At 37.3% G+C, this 26,314-nt stretch overlaps 2 protein-coding genes across 2 annotated transcripts in view; both read left to right on the top strand.

The window, feature by feature from the left end:
* Positions 1-793: 793 nt before the first annotated feature.
* Positions 794-25,466, top strand: LOC121737838 (THO complex subunit 3). The gene is made up of 10 exons (XM_042129570.1): positions 794-804; positions 8,303-8,310; positions 18,452-18,667; positions 19,066-19,187; positions 20,116-20,251; positions 20,702-20,805; positions 22,269-22,430; positions 23,256-23,356; positions 24,051-24,210; positions 24,900-25,466. The coding sequence occupies exons 3-9, from the start codon at positions 18,467-18,469 to the stop codon at positions 24,203-24,205; spliced, it is 981 nt and encodes a 326-aa protein (XP_041985504.1). The 5' UTR covers positions 794-804; positions 8,303-8,310; positions 18,452-18,466; the 3' UTR covers positions 24,206-24,210; positions 24,900-25,466.
* Positions 6,495-26,314, top strand: part of LOC121737821 (gastrula zinc finger protein XlCGF58.1-like) — a 42,679-nt gene continuing 22,859 nt past the window's right edge. Inside the window, exons 1-5 of the mRNA XM_042129534.1 lie at positions 6,495-6,609; positions 6,699-6,800; positions 7,278-7,386; positions 11,232-11,348; positions 11,887-12,003. Of these exons, the coding sequence (XP_041985468.1) occupies positions 6,508-6,609; positions 6,699-6,800; positions 7,278-7,386; positions 11,232-11,348; positions 11,887-12,003 (547 nt within the window). The 5' untranslated portion in view covers positions 6,495-6,507. The remainder of the gene's footprint in view (positions 6,610-6,698; positions 6,801-7,277; positions 7,387-11,231; positions 11,349-11,886; positions 12,004-26,314) is intronic.

The following is a 26,314-nucleotide window of genomic DNA, read 5'->3' as shown; positions in this document are numbered from 1 at the left end:
GAGTGTGTAGGTACATGACGCCAGATGAGTGAGAGAGAGTTATTAGTAATTTTGGTTTCTCTGTTAGCTTCAAATGTTTGTAAACGATGAGTAGGAGTTTTAATCCACGCGAGTACAATGGTGCTGTCTGACCAACAGACGTGTTGAGATATTGTTAGATGAGCGGAGAGACGTTGAGAGACACGAGACATGAGTTGACATAAAAGTGTCGCCGCGGATAATTCTAATTTAGGAATTGTGAATTTATTTTTAATAGGGGCTACTTTAGATTTAGCAATTATGAGTTGAACGTTAGCCGGGAATTTTTTGCATAGGTAGGTAACCTGTGACATCCTTCAAAATATGAGCGGAAGTTGTGATAGAAGGCGTGTCACTACGTGTGGGCCGAAAAGTAATCGAAACATGACCTTTAGAATTTTGTATGTGCTGATCTCCAACGCCTGTAATTTTTAATGAGCAATGTTTCGGTTGTAAATTTACTAAGCGTTGAATAATTAAAGTTATCATACTACCACAATCAAGTAATGCGCGTGCTTTATGATAGGTACCATATTTATCTGAAATTTTCAAAACAACTGTAGGTAATAATATGGGAGTTTGTAATGAGTTATTATTATGCTGAGTAGTTAATACTACTCAGCATAATAACTGAATACTACTCAGCATAAGAACTTGAGCGGAATCATTATGAGCTGAATTATGAGCTGAGTTATGAGCGGATTTATGATGAGAAAAATTATTATTTAAATTATTGGGCTGATTTTCTAACTCTGAATGCTCCGTGATGGTAGGTAGTCATTGTTTGTTATTATTATTATTATGAGGCGAAGATGAATGCGACTGATGAGATGTAGATGGTTGATGATGAACGATCGTATGGTTAGTATTAGATGTGTAGGTATGAGCATTATTATTATTATCACGACGACGGGGCTGCGCGCGCAGGTGAGCGGGGAAGTAAATGAGCTGATGATGTTGGCGAGCGTGGTGCATCATGACGATGAAGAGAAGTGTGATGATTAGGGCTACCACAATCCTTACAGACACCAGTCGACCTACATTCGTTTTCGCAGTGCGGACCTAAACATTTACGACATCTACCTTTTGACTCGATAAAGTCCCAACGTCCTTGAATGGGCTGATGGTTATACTTGGGACAAGCTATTAATTTGTGCTCTGTGGACCTACAATATGGGCAGTAAAACTTAGATTTAAAACTGGCTTGAGCTGAGTATACGTGCTGTACTTGTCGGGGGGGGGGGGGGAGAGGGGGGTGCATAGTGTTGGCGAGAATGAGATGGAGCTGGGCTGACATGCGGGGTACGCATGGTATGTGCTGAAGGCGAGCGCTGATACGCGGGGCTTATGGGTCTAAAGCGGAGACTGCGCGGAGAGCGGGGGGAGGGGGGTTGTTGACGGGAAGATCCCGCTTGACCTTGAGACTCAGTGCGCGCTGGCGTCGGACATTCTGTCTCGATGCAGCGCGCGTGCTCTTCTAAAAAAGAGATTAAATTATCTAAAGTGGGCAGGACATCAGAGGCGCCGTATCTCCTCTCGAATAATGTGCGGAGCTCCCCCTGTAGTTTACGGACTACAATCGAGACAAAAACATAGTTGCTGTCCATAGGTAAATTTAAATTTTTTAATGCGCTTTGAGCTGAAATGAGCGGAGTGAGAAAAGTAGCTCGGATACTCGAGCGAATATGAATGTTGGGCAGACCGAGTATAATATCAACAAATCTGTCGATCCACACACGACGGTTTTCATATCGACGTGTCAATATGTCGAGCGCAACACTATAATTCTCGTTGGTTATTTTTAAATGAGAAACCATGGATAATGCCTCCCCCGACAGGCATGAGAGCAGGTAATGTAATTTAACCGTCAAGTCAAAAAGTCAACAACAGCTGTAGTGTTAAACGTTTTGACTTTTGAGCGACTTAAATATTAAATTAAAAAGTTAGACGTGTGATTGAATGGCGTTGTTCAGTCAAAGGGCTAGCTGATTGATAGAACGGCTATTTAAATCAGTTGGCTGCGACATATTATATAAGGTCAAATTCCGTACTACATACATATTATATATGTCGCAGCCGACTGGTTTAAATAGCCGTTCAATCAAACAGCTAGCCCTTTGACTGAACAACGCCATTCAATCACACGGCTATACGTCGTTTAGCCGACTTGTTGACTACAACGTTTCCGCAGCACATTCACAGTTCTAACCTAACCTTCTTTTGGACTTTCTGGATTGTGTTTGTTTTAGGGGCATAGGGCACAGCCCCCCCGCCAAAACACCCCCCCCCCCTCCCCGAGCCCCCCTTTTATTTGGCGACGGTCGCCGGCTGCTACCGCAGCACGCTCGCTGCGCTCGCTCGGCTTCCTCTGTGTTGTGGTCTAAGTTCTAACCTAACCTAACCAACTTTTGGACTTTCTGGATAGTGTTTGTTGTGACGGGGGGCTGTGCCCGCCGAACCTTTCCGCCCCTTTCGGGAGGGCTGCGTCCATCCATTTCATAATCCCGTAATTTCTCCTCGAATATTTGTTGAAATTTTGATTCACTCGTATGTGCCTCCACAATTTTTGTCTCTTTAATAACACTTGTAACTTTTATTAACTACTTTATTTCCGAAAAACAACCACAAATACCAACAAACACCTGCTAGTTGACGCCTTATTGTAAATAAAACGCACCTAGCGCCGCAGCGGTGCGCGCTGAATTACTTCAATTAGACGGCGGCTTTTGAATCAGCTGTAGTGTTGAACGTTTTGAGCGACTAAAATATTCAATATAAAAGCTAGACGTGTGATTGAATGGCGTTGTTCAGTCAAAGGGCTAGCTGTTTGATTGAACGGCTATTTAAGCCAGTCGGCTGCGACATATATATAAGTTCATACTTCATATTATAAACCATTCGAAGGATAATTTTCATCAATTTGAAATATTCCCTCAGAATTACCTCGCATTTTGAGTACCTACTTAAATTTCACAGGTAATTAATCTTCATGTCCTAATTATTGCTACGATGTGTTTATTTTTGCTAATATTCTGTCTTTAGTTCTCTATTTCAAATAAAATATTGTTAAATCCTCCCTTTTACTTCCATATTTTGCGTAACTAAAGGTACTATTGTACTTAAATTACACAATTTTTGAAGAAAAAATTTTCTTTACATTTTTTTACATGAGTATACGTTAACTTCCGTTAATATGCAGAAGTCCGTTAATCGTTAATCCAATGCCTACTAAATTTACCGCACGGCAACGCGGCGCGGCGCGAAAACAGGTTCAGACGAAACAAAAACAATACTAGATACATTTTCAGGTGCATGCGAGTGCTTATAGAGAGTGATTTTCGTGGCGCTGTGGAGGACGCGGTGAATGCATTGCGATCCCGCTCCTTCACGTGTAGCGCTGACGAGGGCATGGGGGGGTTTTAGTCGGTAAACCTCTGCGGAGGGAGTCCGACATACCCCTGCCCCTTCCCCCAGGGGGCGGGGGATGCGTAATGCATTTCCCCTCCTTTAAAAATAAAAAAATAAATAAATAAAAGGTAGATTACAATAATTATAGAAGTATTTTGTTTTGTCCCTAACCTGTTAACTTCCAAAACCCTAGACCAACAGGTTTTGTATGTACACTAACGCAATGATTATAATATTAAGTTACAACAAGGCCATATTACATACATTAACGGATTAACGTTAACTTCCGTTAATTCGTCCGAAATGTAACGCTTTAACGTTTAACGAAGCTAAGATTTTTTTTACGGATTAATGATTAACGAAGTTAACTATTTGATTAACGGTGCCCAGCTATGATCGATATGCCTATCGGTATTTAACAATTATAATTAGGACCAATTACAAATAGAAATTGGTCCTAATTGTTTTTGTATCGTAGACTACAAAAATAACAGCAGACATAGGTAGTCAGTAGATAATATAACTATTGTTTTAGTGTTGATGGATCACCATGGTCTCCAAAACCCGATGACAAAACTTGCAGTGATAGTTTCATAGAATATTTCATTTAAATCCAAAGTATCAGGTGGAAGAAACAGTGACTCACAAATGACGATAAACTAGATACCACATCTGGTTTTAACTTATCTTTTCGAAGTTGGAGATAGAGTTTTGAATGAAAAAGGATTTTCAATAAAGAAAGTTTTAGATGAAAGGGGTAAAAAAGCTAAAATTACAAGGTACATTTTGAACAAAACAAAACGAGTACTCTCTAGAAGAAACCGAAAGGGCTTATGATATTGCTCGAGTAAGAATTTTATTTTCTTCAAGTAAAAAGTAAGTATTGCACGTATTTTTGTTACTGTTGTTAATGAAACATTTTAATATTAAAGCAGCTGTTCACAGCAGTGCACTTGCCACTCTGGCTATAATCGCAGCTCAGCATTTTAGTCCAGCAACAACCAGAGCATTATCTATCTGTAAGAATGAATAAAAATGTTTAGACTTGCTTTATATAAATTTTAGTCACGTTTTTTGGTTGGTTCAGTACTTACGTGTGAACTTGTTTTATAGCGTGCTAAAGTCACCGATGTTTAGCGAATTATATTGGCTTATATTAAATAACTATTGCCATTAGTTCTTAGCTCTTCTACATCCCTTACATGTCCTGCTAAGACCAATTTATTTCCATTTAGCATATATTGGGCCTTGAAACTTATCGAGTGTTTTACACTCGCAAAACCACTTTTTATGATTATATTCATTTTTCCACAAGTAGTTTTTAACTAAATCTAACCTAAATACCATTAATTACTGTTCTAAATATATTTTATTTGCTATAATCAAAATAAACAAACTCTTATTGTTTTTTTTTGACACATGCCCCTAAAACTTCGTTTGAAATATGCAATGAATAAGGAAACAGATGGAAGCGGCATAACTACAAAAAATTGTGGTTGGCGCCATATTGCCAAGAACTAAACATGTGGTCTATAGTGATGGGACACTCGGTTGATATTTGTCGAGGATATCGATAAGTAAGATGTTATAAGTGAGCTATTAAGGTTAAAATCTTTTAAGTAAATGATCAGATTCTTCACCTTATATTTTTTAAATTCGAGTACAATACAAGTAGGTACATCACTAAACGTCAAATCTACTAATTTCTATGTTGATTAAATAATATCGAAAATCAAGCCATGTTATATTACTATTCTATCACGAATCTTATTTATTGTCTAATTATTAATTAAATTAGCACATACGAAGTCAAGCCATCGGTAAATTAGCAAACATTTTGGTAAAAATATAAACGTACCGATCCAAGGACAAACTTTTTTAAATTTCTTCAATTTTTGACGGACTATAAATTAATTTAAAAAAAGCAAATTGGTCGAAAAATTTGACCGATATATTGATATTTTTTCAAATATCGATGTATCGATGAATCGATATTTTCTTTCAATTTCGACATCCCTATAATACGACACTTTGACAGTTTATGTACCTCGGAGAACCGGAACATAATATGGCGGACCGGCCACAGTATTTTGATTTGGTAGAGACCATTATGCCGCGTCCACTATAATTTAAAATTTAATAATTTGAATTACCTAGAGGTGCAAGAAATTAGCAAATATTTGTTAAAACTTTGAAAGTAGCTATTACCTGACTGGCTCTACTATTATCTTGTATTTGATTCAACAGTTGCGGGATACGGTAGTCATATATTTTTATTGAATATTTAAAGAAAAAGTAATCTAGGGGATTTCTAAATTCTAGGGGGAAATCAAATTAGTTCAGGGGTACGGCGCCGAGACCATCTGGCAACACTGATCTATGGTGTTGTTATTTGCGCCAGTGTTACCAACTATGGGGATTTTCCACTAAATTTAGTGGGAAAAAATAAATTTAGTGGGTAAAATATTTTGGGGATATTTTTGGGGATAAAAATTTTGAAGAATGGAATATTTTTTTAATAACAACCTTAAAGTGGCTCGGAACTTTGCCGCGAGCGACCGCGACGGACGAAAATTCAAACGAAATGCCACTTTATGACATAGGCTATAGGTTTCCCGTTTCAACCACTAGCTTATACGCCGCTGCCGGCGGCAGCATGGGTCGCCACGCAAATGTCAGTAGAAAATGATACCTATACCCTATGTCATAAAGTAGCATTTTATTTGAATTTTTACCGGTCGCGGCCGCTCGCGGCATAGAACTGCACATGTCGCTATAGTCTTTTGTGTCGTAAACTACAGTAGGCTGACAGATTATTATATATTTTGTTGTCGTTGTATGTAATGAAAAAAAAAAAGATTGAAGTATTTAAAAACTGCTGGCCTGTTTGTTTGTTTGGCCTGTTGAAGGTGTATTTCAGCGTTTTGAGCGCTTAGTAGAACATACCCCAATTTTTTTTTTATATTTTGATTTTTTGGGGAGTTTTGGTTGAAATTTAGTCTGTTTTGAAGTTGCTTTAGGGTGAAAACGTTTTGAATAGTTGGCAACACTGATTTGCGCCACAAATTTGCGGATTTTAAAATGAACCAAGGGACATGTTTATTGTGTTTTACTGTTACAAAAATATTTAATATTAAATATACTCACTTGCAAAATGTGTACGAAGAATTATCAGGCATTGAGGTTGTATGTCTTCACTTTTCTCCTGAACAAAAGAGCATTGCTTTTTACCCTTTTAATTTAAGTACTTATATTATTTTAACTTTTACTAGATACAAGCTGACCCTCACCCGCTGTGCTACATTTGCTACACAAAGCTTCTTCAGAGCCAGCAACTGTTGAAGCAAATACAAGATAATAGTAGAGCCAGTCAGGTAATAGCTACTTTCAAAGTTTTAACAAATATTTGCTAATTTCTTGCACCTCTAGGTAATTCAAATTATTAAATTTTAAATTATACTTACACATTGGCTATTAATTAATATTAATGTAAGTAATTTAAAACTTGCCTACCTATTAAGTTGAATAGGTAGGTAAGTACACAAATTAAATTTGTAATTCTGGCTTCGGTAAGCAATGTTTCTAATAAGTAATATTAGACATTGTGAAACCATAGAACGTGAAATCCATCTATTATCCCTACCCCAATTTTTGGTGGTCACATGGACTGAGGATGGGTAAATTTTGGAAGTAGGTTTCCGTACCTTGACCCAATTTAAAATAGTAACTGGCTTTGGTAAAAAATGTTTCTATTAATATTATGAAACCGTAATGTCGGTTTCTACAGTGGAAAGTAAAATCTATGCATAAGAAGGTAAAATTAATTTTATTTTTCAATCTTGTCATTTCAGCCTGATGTGAGACCTTTAGTACACCTGTCCATGGTAGCCAGTTACGCCTGGTCTCTGCCACATCATTCTGCAAACATCCAGTTACATCCAGTCACTGCTAAGGAAGAAAGTAGGTTATTTCTGTCTTTTTTTCTGCAGTAAGGCTTACTTTTTAGGGTTCCGTACCGAAAGGGTAAAAACGGGGCTCCCGTTTTTACTGTAGTAGGTTCTTTTCGCACACTAAAGTAACATGGCAATAGCTACAAAACACTACATTCAAATTGACAAAGTAAAGCCGTTGACAATGATTGTCACTTCTATTATTACTAGTGTCCGACTGAAGGTCTATTTTTGGCCGAAGCTGAAGCCGATTAATCAGCAATGAAGAATGTTACCTAGTTTTGATTATTAGCAGTCCATATTCTCTGTCAAAAATAATAAGTACTAGCAGATCTGTCCCACTCGCGTGTTTAGGTATCGAACTGTAAGTACCCCTTTAACGGGGCAGATCACAAGGGACTCACAAGCGAGTGGTGACGTGCGCGCAAGATTTTTTCGTCGCATATATCTACGTACTGATTTAACCGCTGTGACAGAATCGTTATTAATCTGATAAATATAAATAATATAATATGTGTATTCTTTTGTCTACGCATGCACACTTATCTCTTCCACAATATCACCTTCGCTCGTGGTTGCCTGGAAGAGATTGCTACCTAGTAATAAGGCCGCCATTGTGACACCTATGTAATCTTGTTTAAATTGTTTGTATTCTCTTTGTATTGTGTGCACAATAAATAATATTTGAATAGAATTGAATTAAATATGAACAATTGAAAAAAGTCAAAGAAATATTTCAATAAAGTAATTTAAGACTTTAAAATACAAAAAAAGATAAAAAAAATACACAAACATTGTTAAACAACAAACAAATTAAACAAACCGCATACTATACATAGATAAACACAAGTTACTATGTTTAAGTTGTAAAAAATTCCTGACCAGCTCCTACACTATAATCCATACTAATATTATAAATGCGAAAGTATCTCTGTCTGTCTGTCTGTCTTGCTTTCACGCCAAAACTACTGAACCGATTGCAATGAAATTTTGTATACAGTTATTCTAGAGTCTGAGAAAGGACATAGGCTACATTTTGATCTGGGAAAATATCTTATTTCCATGAAAATTTCGATGAAAATGAATTCGCATTGCGCGTGGCCAGCGCTCATCCCGGGGGTCCTGGGTTCGAGTCCCGAAGGCGGAACAAAAAGTTTTCAATTTTCCTGGGTCTTGGATGTGTATTAAAATAAAATTTCAAAAATCTTAAACATATTTTATGTATAATATTATAAAAAATCCAGAAATATATCGATGGAATGAACATTTTAGTTCTAATACGATTCAACAGATGGCGTTTTATTTTTTACTTTATTGTAACATAGAACTAATCATACTTATTAGTTAGTATGTTTTTGTTTATAGTTTTTAATACGTAAGAATATGATGTTTAATCCATACTAATATTATAAATGCGAAAGTATCTCTGTCTGTCTGTCTGTCTGTCTGTCTGTCTTGCTTTCACGCCAAAACTACTGAACCGATTGCAATGAAATTTTGTATACAGTTATTCTAGAGTCTGAGAAAGGACATAGGCTACATTTTGATGTGGGAAAATATCTTATTTCCATGAAAATTTCGATGAAAATGAATTCGCATTGCGCGTGGCCAGCGCTCATCCTGGGGGTCCTGGGTTCGATTCCCGCAGGCGGAACAAAAAGTTTTCAATTTTCCTGGGTCTTGGATGTGTATTAAAATAAAATTTCAAAAATCTTAAACATATTTTATATATAATACTAGCTGTTGCCCGCGACTTCGTCCGCGTGGACTTCAGTTTATAGCGCGCGATGTCAACAAAATTGGTGTCAAAAGCTTTTATAAAAAAACCCTGGTACCCCTTAAATCAATACAGCTGTGCAGTGTTTAAAAGAAGATTATTTTATTTTCTAAAAGGTGACAATCTTGATTTCGTCAGAAGGCATCGCGTAAGAGGCACCTCTTACGCGATAGAAAGAGAGCGTACATGTAGGCAAATATAATTGTAGGCACCTAGCACTGCGCGGTCGTAATTTGAACTTTATAGTATCGTAGCATGAGTTGTTATTTTTTTAAACGGGTTGCACGAGTGGGAATCTGTTGGTACTACTAATATATATTCTGTGGTACTAGTGAAATGTGATTTATAAGCAAAATAAGTTGTAGCTGTAGCGCGGGCGCCCGGTTACGGTGTGACGTCATATCACAATTGCACAGCGCGGGTCCCATACAATAAACGTGATTTTTTGGCTTTTTTTGCTCTTTATCAATAACGGCAACAGGTAGGCACTTGGAATTTTCCCCAAGGCCTTAATTATATGTGTACTTTAATAATTAATAATAATATTAAAATAAAACAAAAAATTAAGGGGGGCTCAAAAGGGGAGGGACAAAAATCACAATTGTTGGCCAAGTGCGAGTCAGACTAGCGCACGATGAGTTCTGTACCGCTACATAACAAAAATAGGCCAACAAGTGTGTGCGCCATAGTATCAATGCGTCGCACAGTGGTCCGAAATCGCTAAATAGTGGACATTCGCAAAAAAGATCGATTTTGATGTGGAAAAAAATACCATCCGATAGATTTTAAGAGGTGTAACAATAAATCCTTATTAAGTTGTTTATAAAATGTATATTTAAGGTGAAAAAAAATAATTACGAAAATGTTGTTTGGGAAAGAATCTAAGTATAAATAGATTTTTTGCAAAAACTACTAAGTCATTCTGGTCCATTTTTGAAACAAGTAAAGTTCTAGTGGTGTATAAGGTTTAGAAAAAAAATTACGAAAATTTACGTGCAGCCTTTTGCAGTTAGAGGGGTTCAAAATTTTGAAATAATTTTAGTAACTTTTTAGGTGTGGAAAAAATACTATTCGAAAGATTTCTTAAGGAGTAACAATAAATCCTTATTAAGTTTTTTATAAAAATGTATTTTTTAAGGTGAAAAAAAAATTACTAAAATGTTGTATGGGACGGAATCTATAAATAGATTTTTTGCAAAAACTACTTGGTCATTCTGGTTCATTTTTGAAACAAGTAAAGTTCTAATGGTATGTAAGGTTTAGAAAAAAAACGAAAATTTACGTGCAGCCTTTTGCAGTAGAGGGGTTCAAAATTTTGAAATAATTTTACTAACTTTTTAGGTGTGGAAAAAAATACAATTTGATAGATTTCCTAAAGAGTAACTAATAAATTCTTTATAAGTTTTGTTCAAAAATGATGTTTTAAGGCAAAAAAAATAATTACGAAAATTGTATGGGTATAATATATATAAAACGAGTCCTTAAAAAGCAACAATACTTATTTGTATTTACAAACATGGATAGCAAAAACAAAATTAAACTAAAATTAATAATTAAATTATAATAAAATAAAAATTGTTACACACACTAATAACTCAAACAATTTCAAATAAAACTTATAAATAAACAATAATAAATAATAATCAATTAAAGCAACGCGCTTTACAAACATAGTGGATCTCCAATGCTATCATCGCCTTATAATGACACAACTTCACTTTCTTCGTAATCTTCAGCTGATAAAAGAGGTCTTTCAAGCAACAGGTCGACTGTGTCTAGATGAAATTCATGGTGTTTATTTTTAGACAACTTTGGACGAATGTGAGACAAATATGGATCAGAGCTTATTAAAAAGTTGTGCAACAAATCTTCATTAGTTTCTGCTCGACTCATCTTTTTAGTACTTATGCATCTCTCTAGTATTTCTAAATTCTTTATTGTCAATGAAGGGTCGCATAGTTTAATTTTTAATAATTTTCAATAATACTATGAGGCTGGCATAGATGCCAAGTGCATTTTTAAGCCTCGTAAAAATTTTGAATTAAAAAAAAAAGCTAACTGAAATGTTTTTCTTGCAGCTATGGAAGAAGAAAGCGCGGAAAGTCCAAGTCATTACGAAGCCGAAAGTACTGGAGAATCAGCGTACGAGCATATTCCCACGGAGCCGACACAAGATGACACAAAACATTATGCTTGTAATGTCTGCAATAACACTTTCATTTCTACAAGACTTTTGAAAATACACCACAAACAAATTCACCCCAAACTAAAACCTTACAAGTGTTATGTTTGTAGTAAAGGCAATACTAACGCAATGATATATAAACCAAAACCTTTACTACATTTGTATTCCATTCGATAACTTATGCAATTAAAAGCAACTTTTGTCATGAAACCACTTTCATAAACGCAATATTTAATATACCTGTCGAACAAAGTTCGAGCTCCTGATGCGTACAAACTATAAACTACGAAAGAGTGACGTCATACTTTCGTAGCACTTTGTATGGAGCGTTTAGGGCAGGTCTATTTTATGAGATGCTTGAATTGTCATATCTTGGTGAATTTTTAAGCTATCAGAGTCATTCTTTCAGTGATGTTTCTATTTTTTAAGGTCTTTCAATTACCAATAAGAAAAAAAATATCATGCCTATTGGAGGTTGTGCCTGATTTTCGCCTTCATTGACTGCACTAATTGTAGGTTCTATTACTGAACAAATGTTTTTCTTGCAGCTATAAAAGAAGAATGTGCGGAAAGTCCAAGTCATTACGAAGCCGAAAGTACTGGAGAGTCAGCGTACGAGCATATTCCCACGGAGCCGGCACAAGATGACACAAAACATTATGCTTGTAATGTCTGCAGCAAAACATTCATTTCTACAAGACTTTTAAAAATACACCACAAGAAAATTCACCCCGAACTAAAACCTTACAAGTGTGATGTTTGTAGTAAAGGTTTTGGTTTAAAAAGTTTATTAAACAAACACATACAAATACATGCCACTGAAAAACGTCATAGTTGTGATGTTTGTAATAAATCGTTTTATTTAAAAGCTGGCTTAAACAGTCACAAACGAATACATGCCACTGAAAAGCCTTATAGTTGTGATGTTTGCAGTAAGTCGTTTAGTCAAAACGGTTACTTAAAAATTCACAAACTAATACATGCCACTGAAAAACCTTATAGTTGTGATGTTTGTAGTAAGACATTCAGGCTGAAATGTCACTTAAATAGACACATACTAATGCATTCCAATGAAAAGCCTTATAGTTGTAATGTTTGTAGTAAGACATTCAGGCGAAAGGGTAACTTAAACGATCACATAATAATACATTCCAATGAAACACATTATAGTTGTGTTGTTTGTAGTAAGACATTTAGACATCAATCTGCCTTTATCAAACACATACTAAAATGTGGTCAGTCGTTTCATTGCGAAGGTGCCTTAAACATACACATACCAATACATTCCAATGAACATCCTTATAGTTGTGATGTTTGTGGTAGGACGTTTAGGCTGAAACGTTACTTAAAATCACACATACCAGTACATAGCGGTACTGAAACGAGTTATATGAGCTATAGTTGTGATGTTTGTAGTAAGTCTTTTCATCGAAGAGGTGACTTAAACAGCCACAAACTAATGCATACTTACTGGAAAGACTTATAGTTGTGATGTTTTTTATCACAATAATTAGTGTCGTCTATGGGCCTATTCGATGTTTGACGCTTTTTACATAATTTTGTCACGTAGTACGTACCATTACTATGTCCAAATTAAGTAGGTACCTACTTACTTGGAATTTTCAGGTAATTTTTGTACTGAACGAAAGACAAAGAATATATCTAGGGGGGATATTAGATTATCATTGGATCCGAGATCACTGAGTCAATGATATTGAAGTATTAATGTGTCTATAAGATCGATTCTATAAGATCGATTGTCCTGAATGCGATAGTGTATACGTGGGTCAAACTGGACGCAGCTTCGAGACTCGGTATACAGAACATATCGCGGCTTATAGAAATGGTCATCCTGATAAGTCACATTTTGCTAAACATCTTTTAGATAGTAATCATACTGTGCCCGATGGCCATTCCTATAAAGTTTTACATAAATGCGATAAAAGCTTTCGGCTGAGCGAGTTGGAACAATTAGAGATCATAAAAGAAAAGAAAAATAACAGATTTGTATTGTTGAATGACCAAACTTGCTTGACTACGTCACCGCTTATTAATATGTTCGGGGGTACTAGTGAGAGTAGTGGGGGTAGTGGGGATAGTAGCGGGGCTCGATAGTGTATAAAAGGCGGTGTTTTGGCCGTTGGCGGCACTTAACGGACGTTGTTCGTAGAGTCCACATCCTGAGGATGCTCCGGTGTTGGGGCGAAACGCGCGTCGAGGTTTTCAACCTGCATGGTCAATGATATTGGATAATGTAATATAGACATGATTCATTTCTTCCTTGATCATAGATTTTTGACATTTGCTAAGAGATTGGATCCAATACGGTCATAGAAATAGGTGTTGCCCATGGGCGTACCGAGGGGGGATATATGATCAAATATATTGGATCCTATATATGGTCATAGAAATGATCCAATATAAATGATAATGTAATACCCCCCTAGGGAATGTAGTTTTTTTGACTCGATTGTATTATGTATATACGCTGGAAGATAAAATAAACGTAAATTTTCCTGGAAAATGGGAATTAGAAAGGTGTTACCTACTCTGCGCAAAACGAAGTGTTGGAAATTAATATCTTTTCAGTCAGATTAATAAAAGTCAATTTTCATGATTTTTTGTTTCAATATACCACACCGACCATCTTCTCTGAGCTAGCTAGCTGAAATCCTGAGCCCGTACCACAAAACCGTTATGAAATTCAAACAATCGAACGAGAATGCCGCGTCCTGCTCTAACAAACGTGAATCGACGTTGTTAGAGCATGGACGCGGCATTATCGTTCGATTGTTTGAGTCTCAAAACTGTTTCGTGGTAGGCCTACTGGTTACGCCCATGTCCGCCTTAAATCCTCTGATGGTTCAATCGTCGTTATTATGACGTTCGTTTCCTCATTAAAGTTATTAACATGGGCGTAGCGAGGTACGGGGGGGGGGAGGGGGGGGGGGCAGCTGCCCCTCCCTACAAGAGCGATCGGTCACCTTTTGGATTGGTGTCTGTCTAATTGTCTGTAAGTCCTTGTGGTTATCTATAGCGGCGGGCGTTGCGTAGATGAAAGTAAAAAATATACCTAGCGAAATAGAGAAACAAAGGCCTGAGCAAGCGAGATGTCACTATCAGTAACACTGCGTGGTGAAAAGAGACGTGTGATACATGACAGCAGCACTCTTTTTTTGACGTCCAGTCGGCACGTGCCGCACGTTGACAATTTAGCCTCATAGAATTCATGTTCAATCATGCTTGTGTAAGTGTATACGTACACACATTTTTCACACAGATGAAAACCAATTTCGGTTACGTTTGACAGCTTGAGATTGTTGCTCTATTCCGCTAGGTATATTAACTTTATGAGATGAACACAAGTGTTTGTCCATGATAAACTACGCGTCAAGTTATTCTGACCAACCAACAACAAAATATAATTTATATTTACGTGAACGTGCATAATATGATACCCGGCGTGATTCCTTTGGTGGATTTCACGTCCCCCCAGATGACTGTTCAATATTGTACTATTTCATGTTCTAAGTTCCGTAGAATTTAAATCACGGCCGCATGGCCATGAGCATTCATGTTTTTTTTTTAAATAAGATTGTGTAAAAGTACGTTCGTTCGCCGATTAAGAAAACTACGCTGAAAAGAGCGCCCGCCGTCTTTGTAGGTATACGTTCGTTAAAGAAGATGAAACACAGAAGAAAATCGTTCTGCGGGGCTAAAATGGTCGCTTTGAAGAATCACGATATGAATCATAATATGATTCATTTTTTTTAAATCGCAAAATGCAACTCTGCTTGCAATTCATTTCTGTATTTTTGTACTGATTTGACATTTGTCAGTTTGACAGTTTTGACAATACATTTGCTGAATTGATTGAGAGGAATTGCTAAATGTGACCATGTTGCTTTGAAGAATCACGATATGAATCATAATATGATTCATTTTTTTAAAATCGCAAAATGCAACTCTGCTTGCAATTCATTTCTGTATTTTTGTACTGATTTGTCAGTTTGACAGTTTTGACAATACATTTGCTGAATTATTGATTGAGAGGAATTGCTAAATGTGACCATTTTAGCCCCGCTGCAAAGAACGCACGTTCATAATGACGAGAGAAACTGTCCGTGTAATAATACCGGACATGACCCGGCCCTGAAAAGGGCGTTTTTCTAATAAGAATTCTTCGCAACAACAATAGGGTGTTAGTTCCCTTTTTAGCCACGTTCATTTAAAGCCTTGTCGGGCGATTTTATGACAGTTTTTTATTAAAATTTTTATTAATACAAAGGAGCAAACGAGTCACCTGATGGAAAAACAACGTCCATTGCCCTGGATACTCGCAACATCAGAAGAGTCGCAGTTGTGTTACCAGCCTGTTAAAAGGGAATACACTCTCTTCTTTTTTTTTTATTAAATTAGGGGGCAAACGAGCAAACGGGTCACCTGATGGTAAGCAACTACCGTCGCCCATGGACACTCGCAACATCAGAAGAGCTGCAGGTGCGTTGCCGGCCTTTTAAGAGGGAATAGGGTAATAGGGGAGGGTAGGGATGGGAAGGAAAGGGAATAGGGGAGGGTAGGGAAGGGAATAGTGTAGGGGATTGGGCCTCCGGTAAACTTACTCACACGGCGAACGAGCAAGCGCTATTTTACGCCGGTTTTCTGTGAGAACGTGGTATTTCTCTCCGGTCGAGCCGGCCCATTCGTGCCGAAGCATGGCTCTTCCACGTTCACTTCACTGTCAATCGCGGTTTATATAGAAAATGACAAGTTTTTGACAGGAAGTCAATGACCGCTACCGCCATGTTTCGTCGAGTACAGTATAGTAAATACAAAAAAGTTAAACCCAGTCAAAAAGCCACAGAAACCGGGCCTTAATAAATGAACACTACAAACATCATAGCTGCGCCGTTTTTAAGGACGCTACAATGAGTTTCTACGTTAGTAACATAGAATATCATTGGGACGCTATCACAAAAATTATTACAAAAATTAGCAGGTCAGTACGAATATCGACGTTAAGGACATTAAAATAACATTCAATATCAGCGCGCCTTGTACAGTAGCGGTTACGACGCTCGCCGCGTTCTTGATAGGGCGAAAATGTATGAAGTGAGAGCGTTTCTTATTTCTCTTATAAATAGAAATGTTAAGTATTTATTTTTATATAAAATATTTAGCAATTCGTACAGGGGACTAAAATAATAAGCAACAATTTTTTTGTATATTTATTTTCCTTAGTTCAGTGTATTTAGCTATAATGGTACCTAATTTTTTTATATTTTTGCGATTATTGTGATGATTAAAACGTATTTATGTGAAAATTTTGTATGCAGCTATAAAAAATTTATGATGTAGACGTGGAGATGAATATATTATATTTCATTTGAAACCAAAATATCCTCGCAGTGTGACTTCTAATTCTTTTAAATGGTACCTGAAAATCGCTGATATTCGTGAAAAAATGTGTAGCGTCCTTAACTGGAATGAGTAGTTTTATGAATTCTTAACCCACTAATTCTAGTAAAAGTTTTACTACAAACATCACAACTGTAAGGTTTAACATCGCTGTGTATCAATTTGGGCTGGTTTAATACACTAGCCTGCGTGAATGTTTTGTCACAAACGTCACAGCTGTGTGGTTTCTCACCACTGTGTACCATTTTGTGTATTCTCAAACTACTGGCCCGAGTAAATGTTTTACTACAAACGTCACAACTAAAAGGTTTCACCTCTTTGTGTATTAATTTGTGCTGTTTTAGAATACTAGCATGAGTGAAAGTCCTACCACAAACGTCACAGCTGTGTGGTTTTTCACCTGTGTATATTAACTTGTGTACTTTCAAACTACTAGTCCGTGTAAAGGTCTTGTCACATATATCACAAGTATAAGGTTTTTCACCGGTGTGTATGAGTTTATGAGTTTTTAAATTACTTCTGTGAGTGAATGTCTTACTACAAACATCACAGCTGTAAGGTTTCTCACCCATATGCATCATTTTGTGTTCCTTTAAATGTATAGTTACAGTGAATGCCTTATTACAAATATCACAAGTATACGGTTTTTTACCTGTATGTGTCATTTTGTGGACCTTTACATCATTGACCCGAGTAAATTTTTTACCACAAACATCACAACTGTGCGGTCTTTCACCTGTATGTATTAATTTATGCTTTTTCAAGTCACCAATCCTAGTAAACGTCTTACTACAAACATCACAATTGTGCGGTTTTTCACCACTGTGTACCAATTTATGTACTTTTAAATCACCAATTCGAGTGAATGATTTACTACAAATATCACAACTGTATGGTTTTTCATCAGAACATTCATGCGATTTAGAATTATTAGTCCGAGTTAAAGTTTTACTAGAAGCATCACATGTTTTAAGTTGAGCATGCTTTCTTTGACGTGTTTTCATAAGTTTTCCTTCTTCCACCGCCTTGACAGAAGCACAATAGACATAACTGTCTACTCTGACAGAAGACTCTTCTTCACAATGATCTAGGCTTTTTCCAGCATATTTAATATAACTTGTATTTTTCTCCATAACAATAACAAAACACAAATTGGATATTTCATATTACTAATTAGTGTGTTCCAATGAGTTTCTAAGATACGTTAGTAACATAGAATATCATTGGTGTGTTCCGTAAACAAACTATAGTCTATACCACAGATTACTAGTATATATTTGTGTCTATACAATTACCGGTGTATCGGCGGTCATTTGAAAATATTTGATTGGATGCTGAGACGTCAAATAGCGCCGTTTATTGTTATGAGTTTAAAACGCAAAATTTGTAGTTCTCAACCTTCATAACATAACTCATTTTAATATGATGGCCACAGTCCAATGTTAGTATTATTATATTATTGTGATTTAGTAAGCACTAAGCAGCCTAACAAAAATAATTTTAAATAAAATTATTTGTTTCGCGCAATCGAACTGGCAAATGACATTTTTTGGAAAAAGCAAAAGAAGAAGAAGTATTATTTAGCCATCTGCACCTGTTATGCCATCTGTCTGTTTATTTTTGCTCACACAATTTAATTTTGTTTAAATTATTTTCTCCAAAATTATTTATAGAAAGTGTTGGATATAAATGATTTTGCCCTAATTTAACATGAAAGATAAACAAGGTCAGACTCCGATCGAAGATCTCGAAGAGTTAAAAAAATATTTCTCTACGCACAATATCGTCAGGGAATATGTGGCACACACATCCAAAGTCCATTCTGTTGGTTGGTCCTGTGACGGGAGACGCTTAGCTTCGGGCTCGTTTGATAAAACAGTAGTGATTTTCAATTTAGAACGGAATAGATTGGTAAGTTTGCCGCCGGTTTTGAGGTTATGTTTTGTTTGTATTTGCACGCATATTTCGTTTGCGAAAGTAAACCTTTTTATAGGGTAATGCCTTGAAAACGCTTCGTAAACACCAGACAACAGATGACCTAATCTCAAGATTACGAAAATTCGAATGCGAATTTCTCCTAAATGGGGGATTTTCCGAGGGTGGGGGTGGTACGGTGGGGTTTAACCCTCCGCCCATCCTCCTCTCCTCCTCATTCCTCCCCTCGCACCCCTCCCAATTTTGGGGTATTCTCATAAATCTTTACCCAATGTATACTTATATCTGTATGCTACCAATTTCAATATTGTATTAGCCACACAACAAAGAAATTGAATAGAAACAGTTTTCAAATTGATAAACAAATTTTTCAGGCGCAGGACTTTGTGTGCCGCGGTCACACGGGCTCCGTGGACCAGCTGTGTTGGCACGCCTCACACCCCGACCTATTGAGCACTGCTAGTGGGGACAAGTCAGTACGAATATGGGACACAAGGTAACTTTTATACCTATTACCTTTCTATTGTCCATGCTCATCTTACATATAAAATTCTCGTGTCACAATGTAAAGCCGCATACTCCTCCGAAACGGCTTTACTTATTTTTGCCTCAACTCTGACGCTGGCAACTCCTAAATGGGAAGGCTTATGATAAAAGAAGAAGAAGAATACTTCATATGGCAAAGCAACATTTGTTGGGACAGCTAGTATAATATAATACTAGATATAATATAATACTACATTTTATAAAAATGATTCCTAGCTAGATCAATTTATCGCTCCCGAAGCCCCCTATTATATACTACATTTCATGAAAATCGTTGGAGCTGATTTCGAAATTCCAATTATATATATACAAGAATTGCTTGTTTAAAGATATAAGATTATAGTCATGCTTGTTCTACGAATAATAAAACCTAAGGAAGAGTAACTGTGTCAAAAAATTTGTTCTGATCTTGAAAAAGAGACCCGAATACATGCAAAATTGTGTAATTATAGAATTGTCACCAGCTTCATTTTGTCAATTTGAATAGGTATAGTCAAATTCAAAACGATTGAAGTATGGCAATTACGTTTCCTTTTTTTTTATTATTCATAGTGCTTGTTACATCTTTTCAGTCACAAACCTTTTATTGCACATTACAAAATAATGTCATGCCAAGACAACACCGCTAACAAGACTTGATTTATAGTCTGTCAAAAAAGTGAAGAAATTAAAAAGTGGCAACATCGTAGTGTCATCCCTTTTTTCTTATATTGATTTGAAAGGGCAAATGACACTACAATGTTGCCACTTTTTTTTTTGACAGACTATACACATGCAGCTATAAAAAAATGCTGTATAAAAAAAGAGACAAACACTTATTATTAAGACCCGACTGTAATAAAAAATTAACACAATTTATGGTATGACTTTTTTTTCAGATCCCACAAATGTGCCTCAGCCATATCCACAAAAGGTGAAAATATAAACATTGCATGGTCACCCAATGGATCCACCATAGCTGTCGGCAATAAGGAAGATCTCATATCATTCATAGACACTAGAAACTATAAAGTAGTAAGTTTATAGTCTGTTCACTAGGAAATGTCCAGATCATTATATATTATACTTTTACATATCTACATATTTTTATTTTATTTATTTATTTATATCAGGCTATATAGGCCTCTGCCTACTGCAGGTGTAGCATGGGCATTGGGCAACATAGAAACAGTTTCTTTCTACTGAAGAATAGACAAAGTGACAGTTAGACAAGACAAAGTGACAGTTGGACAATGGAAATCTGCCATTTTGTCGATAAAATCTGTCAGTGTGTCGATTCTTTCCCATGTGTACTGTTGTTATGTCGCCTTGCAGGTGAAGGGTAGCTTGTTGTGTACGAGCTACCCTTTTTGTACAGTAAAAATAAACATTTTTTTATAAATGTAATGCATCATGCAATCATTCAGTCAACAAACTATAAGTAGATTCACTAAAGGAGTCTAAAATAATAATTGATGTTTGCAGGTAACAGAGGAACAGTTTAACTTCGAAGTGAATGAGATCTCATGGAATAATACTTCAGACCTGTTCTATTTGACTAACGGCCTGGGATGTGTTCACATATTGACGTGAGTGTTATAGTATTAGAAGTGTGTTGTATTTTTTATGCTTAAATATTGAATTTAGCATAAGTACCCAGTGTCGTAAACAATATTTTTTGCGCCCTGTGCGAGCTTCTACAACTGCGCCCTTGCTTTTTTAGATATTATATTACCCAAAGCAATGTATAGGTCTATTTTACTGTTGGAATCGTGCTTTAGGGGCGCGGCGGGAACTATTATCGGGAGCAAACCGAAAAAATAATACTCCTGCCTGGTTTGGCCATTTTTGCGCCCCCCCAGAGTCTACGCCCTGTGCCTGGGCACTGGTGGCACCGCCACTGCCGCCACCGCCATTTACGGCACTGTAAGTACCACAAAAATAAATCAAGATAGAACGGCTAAGCGGGTGGAGTACACGTGTTTCAATCTTGCACAAGTGAGCAAGATTTGATGAACGTTCATTTAGTCAACGCGCACGTCTCGACTTGATTACACCGGAGCGGTTGTGCAAAGATGCCTCATTGTGCAGTGTCTAATTGTAAAAACAGAAGTATGAAAGTGAATCGGTCAAAAGGAGGTATTTCTTTCCACGGGTAAGTTATTTGTTCTAACTAAATGCAAAGCAAAAATTGACACGATCGATTCCTTAGCAACGCACGCGCGTCGCCGTTCTATCTTGATTTATTTCTGTGATAGGTACACTTTGGAGTTTTGGTGAAAAAAAAACTTTCATAAAGGATTTTTTATTTGTTTTAAAATAGATACCGTCGTTTGACTTAGTTCATTGGATACGTATTTCTTTAAGTTATCCGATGCCATGAAAATCAATTTTGTCGACAATCACATTGCCATATACATAATGGTAGTGTTAGTGCTTGTTCAGACAGCGGGAACCGCGCGGTTAAACCGTTCGCAGCTTATTACAAAGGCATACACCGTTCACACTTAAGGCGCTGTGGTTGTTGCAACTACGTAAAATGGGTTTTTTAAAACACGTTTTTAGTAAAGGAAATGTCATTATTTAAGTATAAAATAAGTAACGTTTTCAAATTGAGAAAATTTCCTATACGCAAAGGTACACAATTTGAAAAATTCTGCTCGATAGAAAAAAATCTCAAAGATGACTGGCAAATTACACACTTTCTAGAAAAAACAAAAAATGTAGTAGGTATATGTGTCGTAACCTAACGTAAACGATATGATATACCTATTTGATTTGTGTAGTACTAAAAACAAAAGGTTTTTACTCCTATTTTCTATTATCAAGGCACGCGGCGAGCGCGTAACAGCCACTGTACAAGGCGCGCTGATATGAATGTTATTTTAATGGCAATATTCGTACTGACTGACATCGACCTGCTTATTTTATGGACTACTGGGCCTTAACTTAACCGCTCGGTTTCTGCACGGGAACCGCGCGATTCCCGCTGTGTCTGAACAAGTAATTATTGTCCTTGCATATTATTAATATTTCATCGTATTACCACCAGGTACCCCGGTCTAGAAACAGCCGCTGTGCTCAAGGCCCACCCTGGGACATGCATATGCGTGGAGCACGACCCGACCGGCCGGTACTTCGCCACGGGCTCCGCTGATGCCCTCGTCTCGCTGTGGGATGTTAACGAGCTGGCTTGTCTGAGGGTGTTCTCACGGTGAGTGGTGCAAGCAGATCCTGCATAGCGCTAGGGAAGTTTTTTAAGGTCCCTTACACACTGCGACTTTTAACAGCGATGCAGTCGCGCGTTTTTGAAACGCGCGATAGCGTCGTGCCACCAGCAATTTTTGTATCGATCCTGACGCGCGTTAATATCGATACAGTTGCGCGTTAGCATCGATACACACGCGATGCAGACGCGCGATAGAATCGATGCAGATAAGATTGAAAAACTTATTTTTATGGTTTATTCGTTTTTTAAATGTTGTTGTTGATCTTTCACTTGTAAATGGGTGGACCCAATACTACCTCTGTGTACGTTTACTTTTCTTTTTTAAAAGTAATAATAACAAGAAGCGTGAAGAACAGTTTCAATCGAACTCATCGCGCTGTGGCAGTCAACGAATGACTGGCCAAAATACGTTTCGCGTCGTGGCTCACATTAGCATCGATACAGTCGCGATGCTAAAGCGATACAACATCGATGCTGCATCGCGATTGCATCAATACTGCATCGCTACAGTTCAATGGCCAGCTTCTGCATCGCGACAGCGTCGCTACTGTATCGCGACAGCATCGCGACTGCATCGCTGATAAAAGTCCCAGTGTGTAAGGGGCCTAGTGCGACTTATACACTTGAATCTGCACTTGAAATGCAATTTTTGTTTTTTTTTTTGTTTACTGTAAAGTAGCCATTTTTAATTTTTCATGTTGTGCTCACAAATATGACCACCTGTGACATGGGGGGGGGGTCTTAAAAATCATGAAAATCGTATGACGCACATTATGGATACGACAAAGCAACTTTCATTGATTGGTTCAGATTGGAATGGCCGGTGCGGACGTTATCGTTCAGTTTCGACGGGCGGCTGCTGGCGTCCGCGAGCGAGGACCACGTCATAGATATCGGTGACACACAGACAGGTCAGTTCAACGATCAATTACACTGTCTTTATGGCCATCCGGACGCGACTGTTCTAATGTTGGAGTTTTATGGACACACTTGAAGTTGCTTTCCATCAGGTGACCCGTTTGCTTGTGCGCCCCCTTATCTTACAAACAAAAATACGCATTTTTTTGTGGGATGTGATGATACACATGCTTACAGCGTCCAATTTTAGTAAGTTAGTATTAACAAGAGTATTTTTAAACATTATTGCAATGGTGACCTCGGAATAATTAGACTTAATATAATAATATCTATGGACGCTTCACACCACGTCAGCCCGGTCCCGTGGTAAGTACCTGATGGACTTGTGTTACGGATACCAGACAACGAAAATATATTTAATACTGTCTGAAAAGTATATGTAGATAATCCATGCGTCGGATGGGCTTGTAAAAAGTCGGTCCTGCGCCTGATCTCTCGCCAGTCGTGTCGGTCTTCCGTCCCACTGGGTTATGAGAGTAAAAGGAATAGATATTTTTATTATATCAAACACATATTTAATACACATCCAAACCCGGGAACATTGAAAACTGTTTGTTCCGTCGGCGGGATTCGAACCCGCGACCCCCGGCTTGAGCTGCCCCACACTCAACCAGAGCCACAGAGGTCGTAAAGTTAGGTCGTTAATGGTCAGCCATGACAATTTGACAATTTATATTATTATTCCAGGTGCCAAAGTAGCGGAGATCCCCGTCCAAGCGGCAACGTTCACAGTCGCATGGCATCCGTCCCGTTACCTCGTCGCGTTCGCGTGCGAAGACAAGGAACCGCCGGAGAGGAAGCGGGACGCTGGGAACTTGAAGCTGTGGGGACTGTCCAGCTAGACAAGGTGTTCAGATAAACTAGCTGTCTAGAATCTATATGAACTATCTAAATGTCTAGGTGTCTAGATAAAGCATAAAGTTATATACCTAGCGGAATAGAGCAACAATCTCGAGCTGTCAAACGAAACCGAAATTGGTTTTCATCTGAGTGAAAAATATGTGTACGTATACACTTACACAAGCATGATTGAACATGAATTCTATGAGATTAAATTGTCAACGTGCGGCACGTGCCGACTGGGCGTCAAAAAAGAGTGCTGCTGTCATGTATCACACATCTCTTTTTACCACGCAGTGTTACTGATAGTGACATCTCTCTTGCTCAGGCCTTTGTTTCTCTATTCCGCTAGGTATATTAACTTTATGAGATAAAGTGGCTTTCTAGCTAAACTAGCTGTCTAGATAAGTCTCTACGAATAATAAAAACTGAGTGAGAGCAACTTTGTCGAAAAATTTGACCACGAGTCTGACCCGTGTGAAAATGTGACCCGAATACATGCATGCTTTATGCATGTATTCAGTACACAATTTTGTGTAAATAAAGAAGTGACAATTAATGGCAACGGTTTTATTTCGTAAATTTAAGTGTTAGTGTTTCGTAGCTATTGTCATATTTTAGTGTGCGAAAAGGAACCAAATTCAAAACTATTGAAGTATGGGAGTTACGTTTCCTTAGTTTTTATTATTCGTAGAGCTGTCTGGATAAGCTAGCTGTCTAGATAAGCTAGCTGTTGAGCTAAACTAGCTATCCTGCTTAAGTACGCTAGCTGTCATGCTAAGCTGGCTGTCTAACTAAGTAAGCTAGCTATAGTTTGTCAAAAAAGAGAAGCCTCATACGAGCACCGGTGATCGCGACAATAGAATACAATATAAGCATTTCCGAGAATCCCCGATCGAAGGATTAAACCATATAAACAATGTGCCAGAATGATAATATTTGAAGTGTACAAAGGAGGCTAAAAAACCACCATTCGAAGTATGTAATCAGTAGATTACGATTAGAAAATTTATTTCAATGTCTACTCTTTTTTGACAGACTGTATCTAGCATAATATAATATTACGCTATAATATATAGTATGCTAGCTGTTCAGCCAAGCTGAGCTAGTTGACTAGCTTAACTAAGCTATCTCTATTAGTAATAGTATGTTTAAGTTTAAGCATGAATGTATAAAGTGCAAGTGAGAAATTTACTCATAACCGTTCCAACTTATTATCTAAATGTCCTCCAAAAAAACCAAAGGACTTGTCCATGTTGGCCTATAAGGGTGAAGCCAAACGAGCGTAATTTGTGAGTCGTGAGTCGCAGAATTACGGTCGCGTACGGCGTAAATTATTTTTAAAGTAACGGCCATGTGAATGAAATAGGAGTTTCTATGAAACTGAATGCAGCAGAAATTCTGCAACTCACGACTCACAAATTAGGTACGCTCGTTTGGCTTCACCCTAAATGTCTAAACACACTATGCCGAAATTACGCGGCGGAAATTCCGCATCATTACGCCCGCAATGTTAAACGCATGTAACAATATACGGACGGAACGCGACGGAATAGTGTGTCATCGGTAATTTAAAATACATTACAGGCGGAATCATGCGGAAATTCCGTCGCGGAACTTCGGCATAGTGTGTTTAGAGTTTAGACACTAAGGGATAACCATAAGTGCGAAAATTAACGACAAAAGTGGTCAATTAGAGAATATGCTCTAACAAAACGTATTTGGTATTTTAAGTGACATTTAGGGCCCGTTTCACCACTTCCTGATAAGTGCCGGATAGGCTATCCACCTGAATGAGATTGCTACCTAGTAATAAGGCCGCCATTGTGACACCTTGTTTTAATTAATTAAAATTTAACTAACTTGTTTATATTTATTTGTATTCTCTCTGTATTGTGTGCACAATAAAGAAAAATCCATTCATTCATTCATTCTTATCTGCAATTGGCATTGTCCAAAAAATCACATGTACTTTTTATATATTTTTTTTGTTAAAATAGGGTATTTTAAGAATATAAATTAAATAATTTTGAAATTCATTTGCTAGTTTTTTCTCAATAAATTTTTAAAGTTTCGCTCTGACGTCATCATCGGCGGTCAATAATTGACCT

Source organism: Aricia agestis, chromosome 21 (assembly GCF_905147365.1).
Source record: "Aricia agestis chromosome 21, ilAriAges1.1, whole genome shotgun sequence".
Classification (NCBI taxonomy): Eukaryota; Metazoa; Arthropoda; class Insecta; order Lepidoptera; family Lycaenidae; genus Aricia; species Aricia agestis.
Note: the sequence above shows the minus strand (reverse complement) of the source record. Positions and strands in the feature narration are given on the sequence as shown.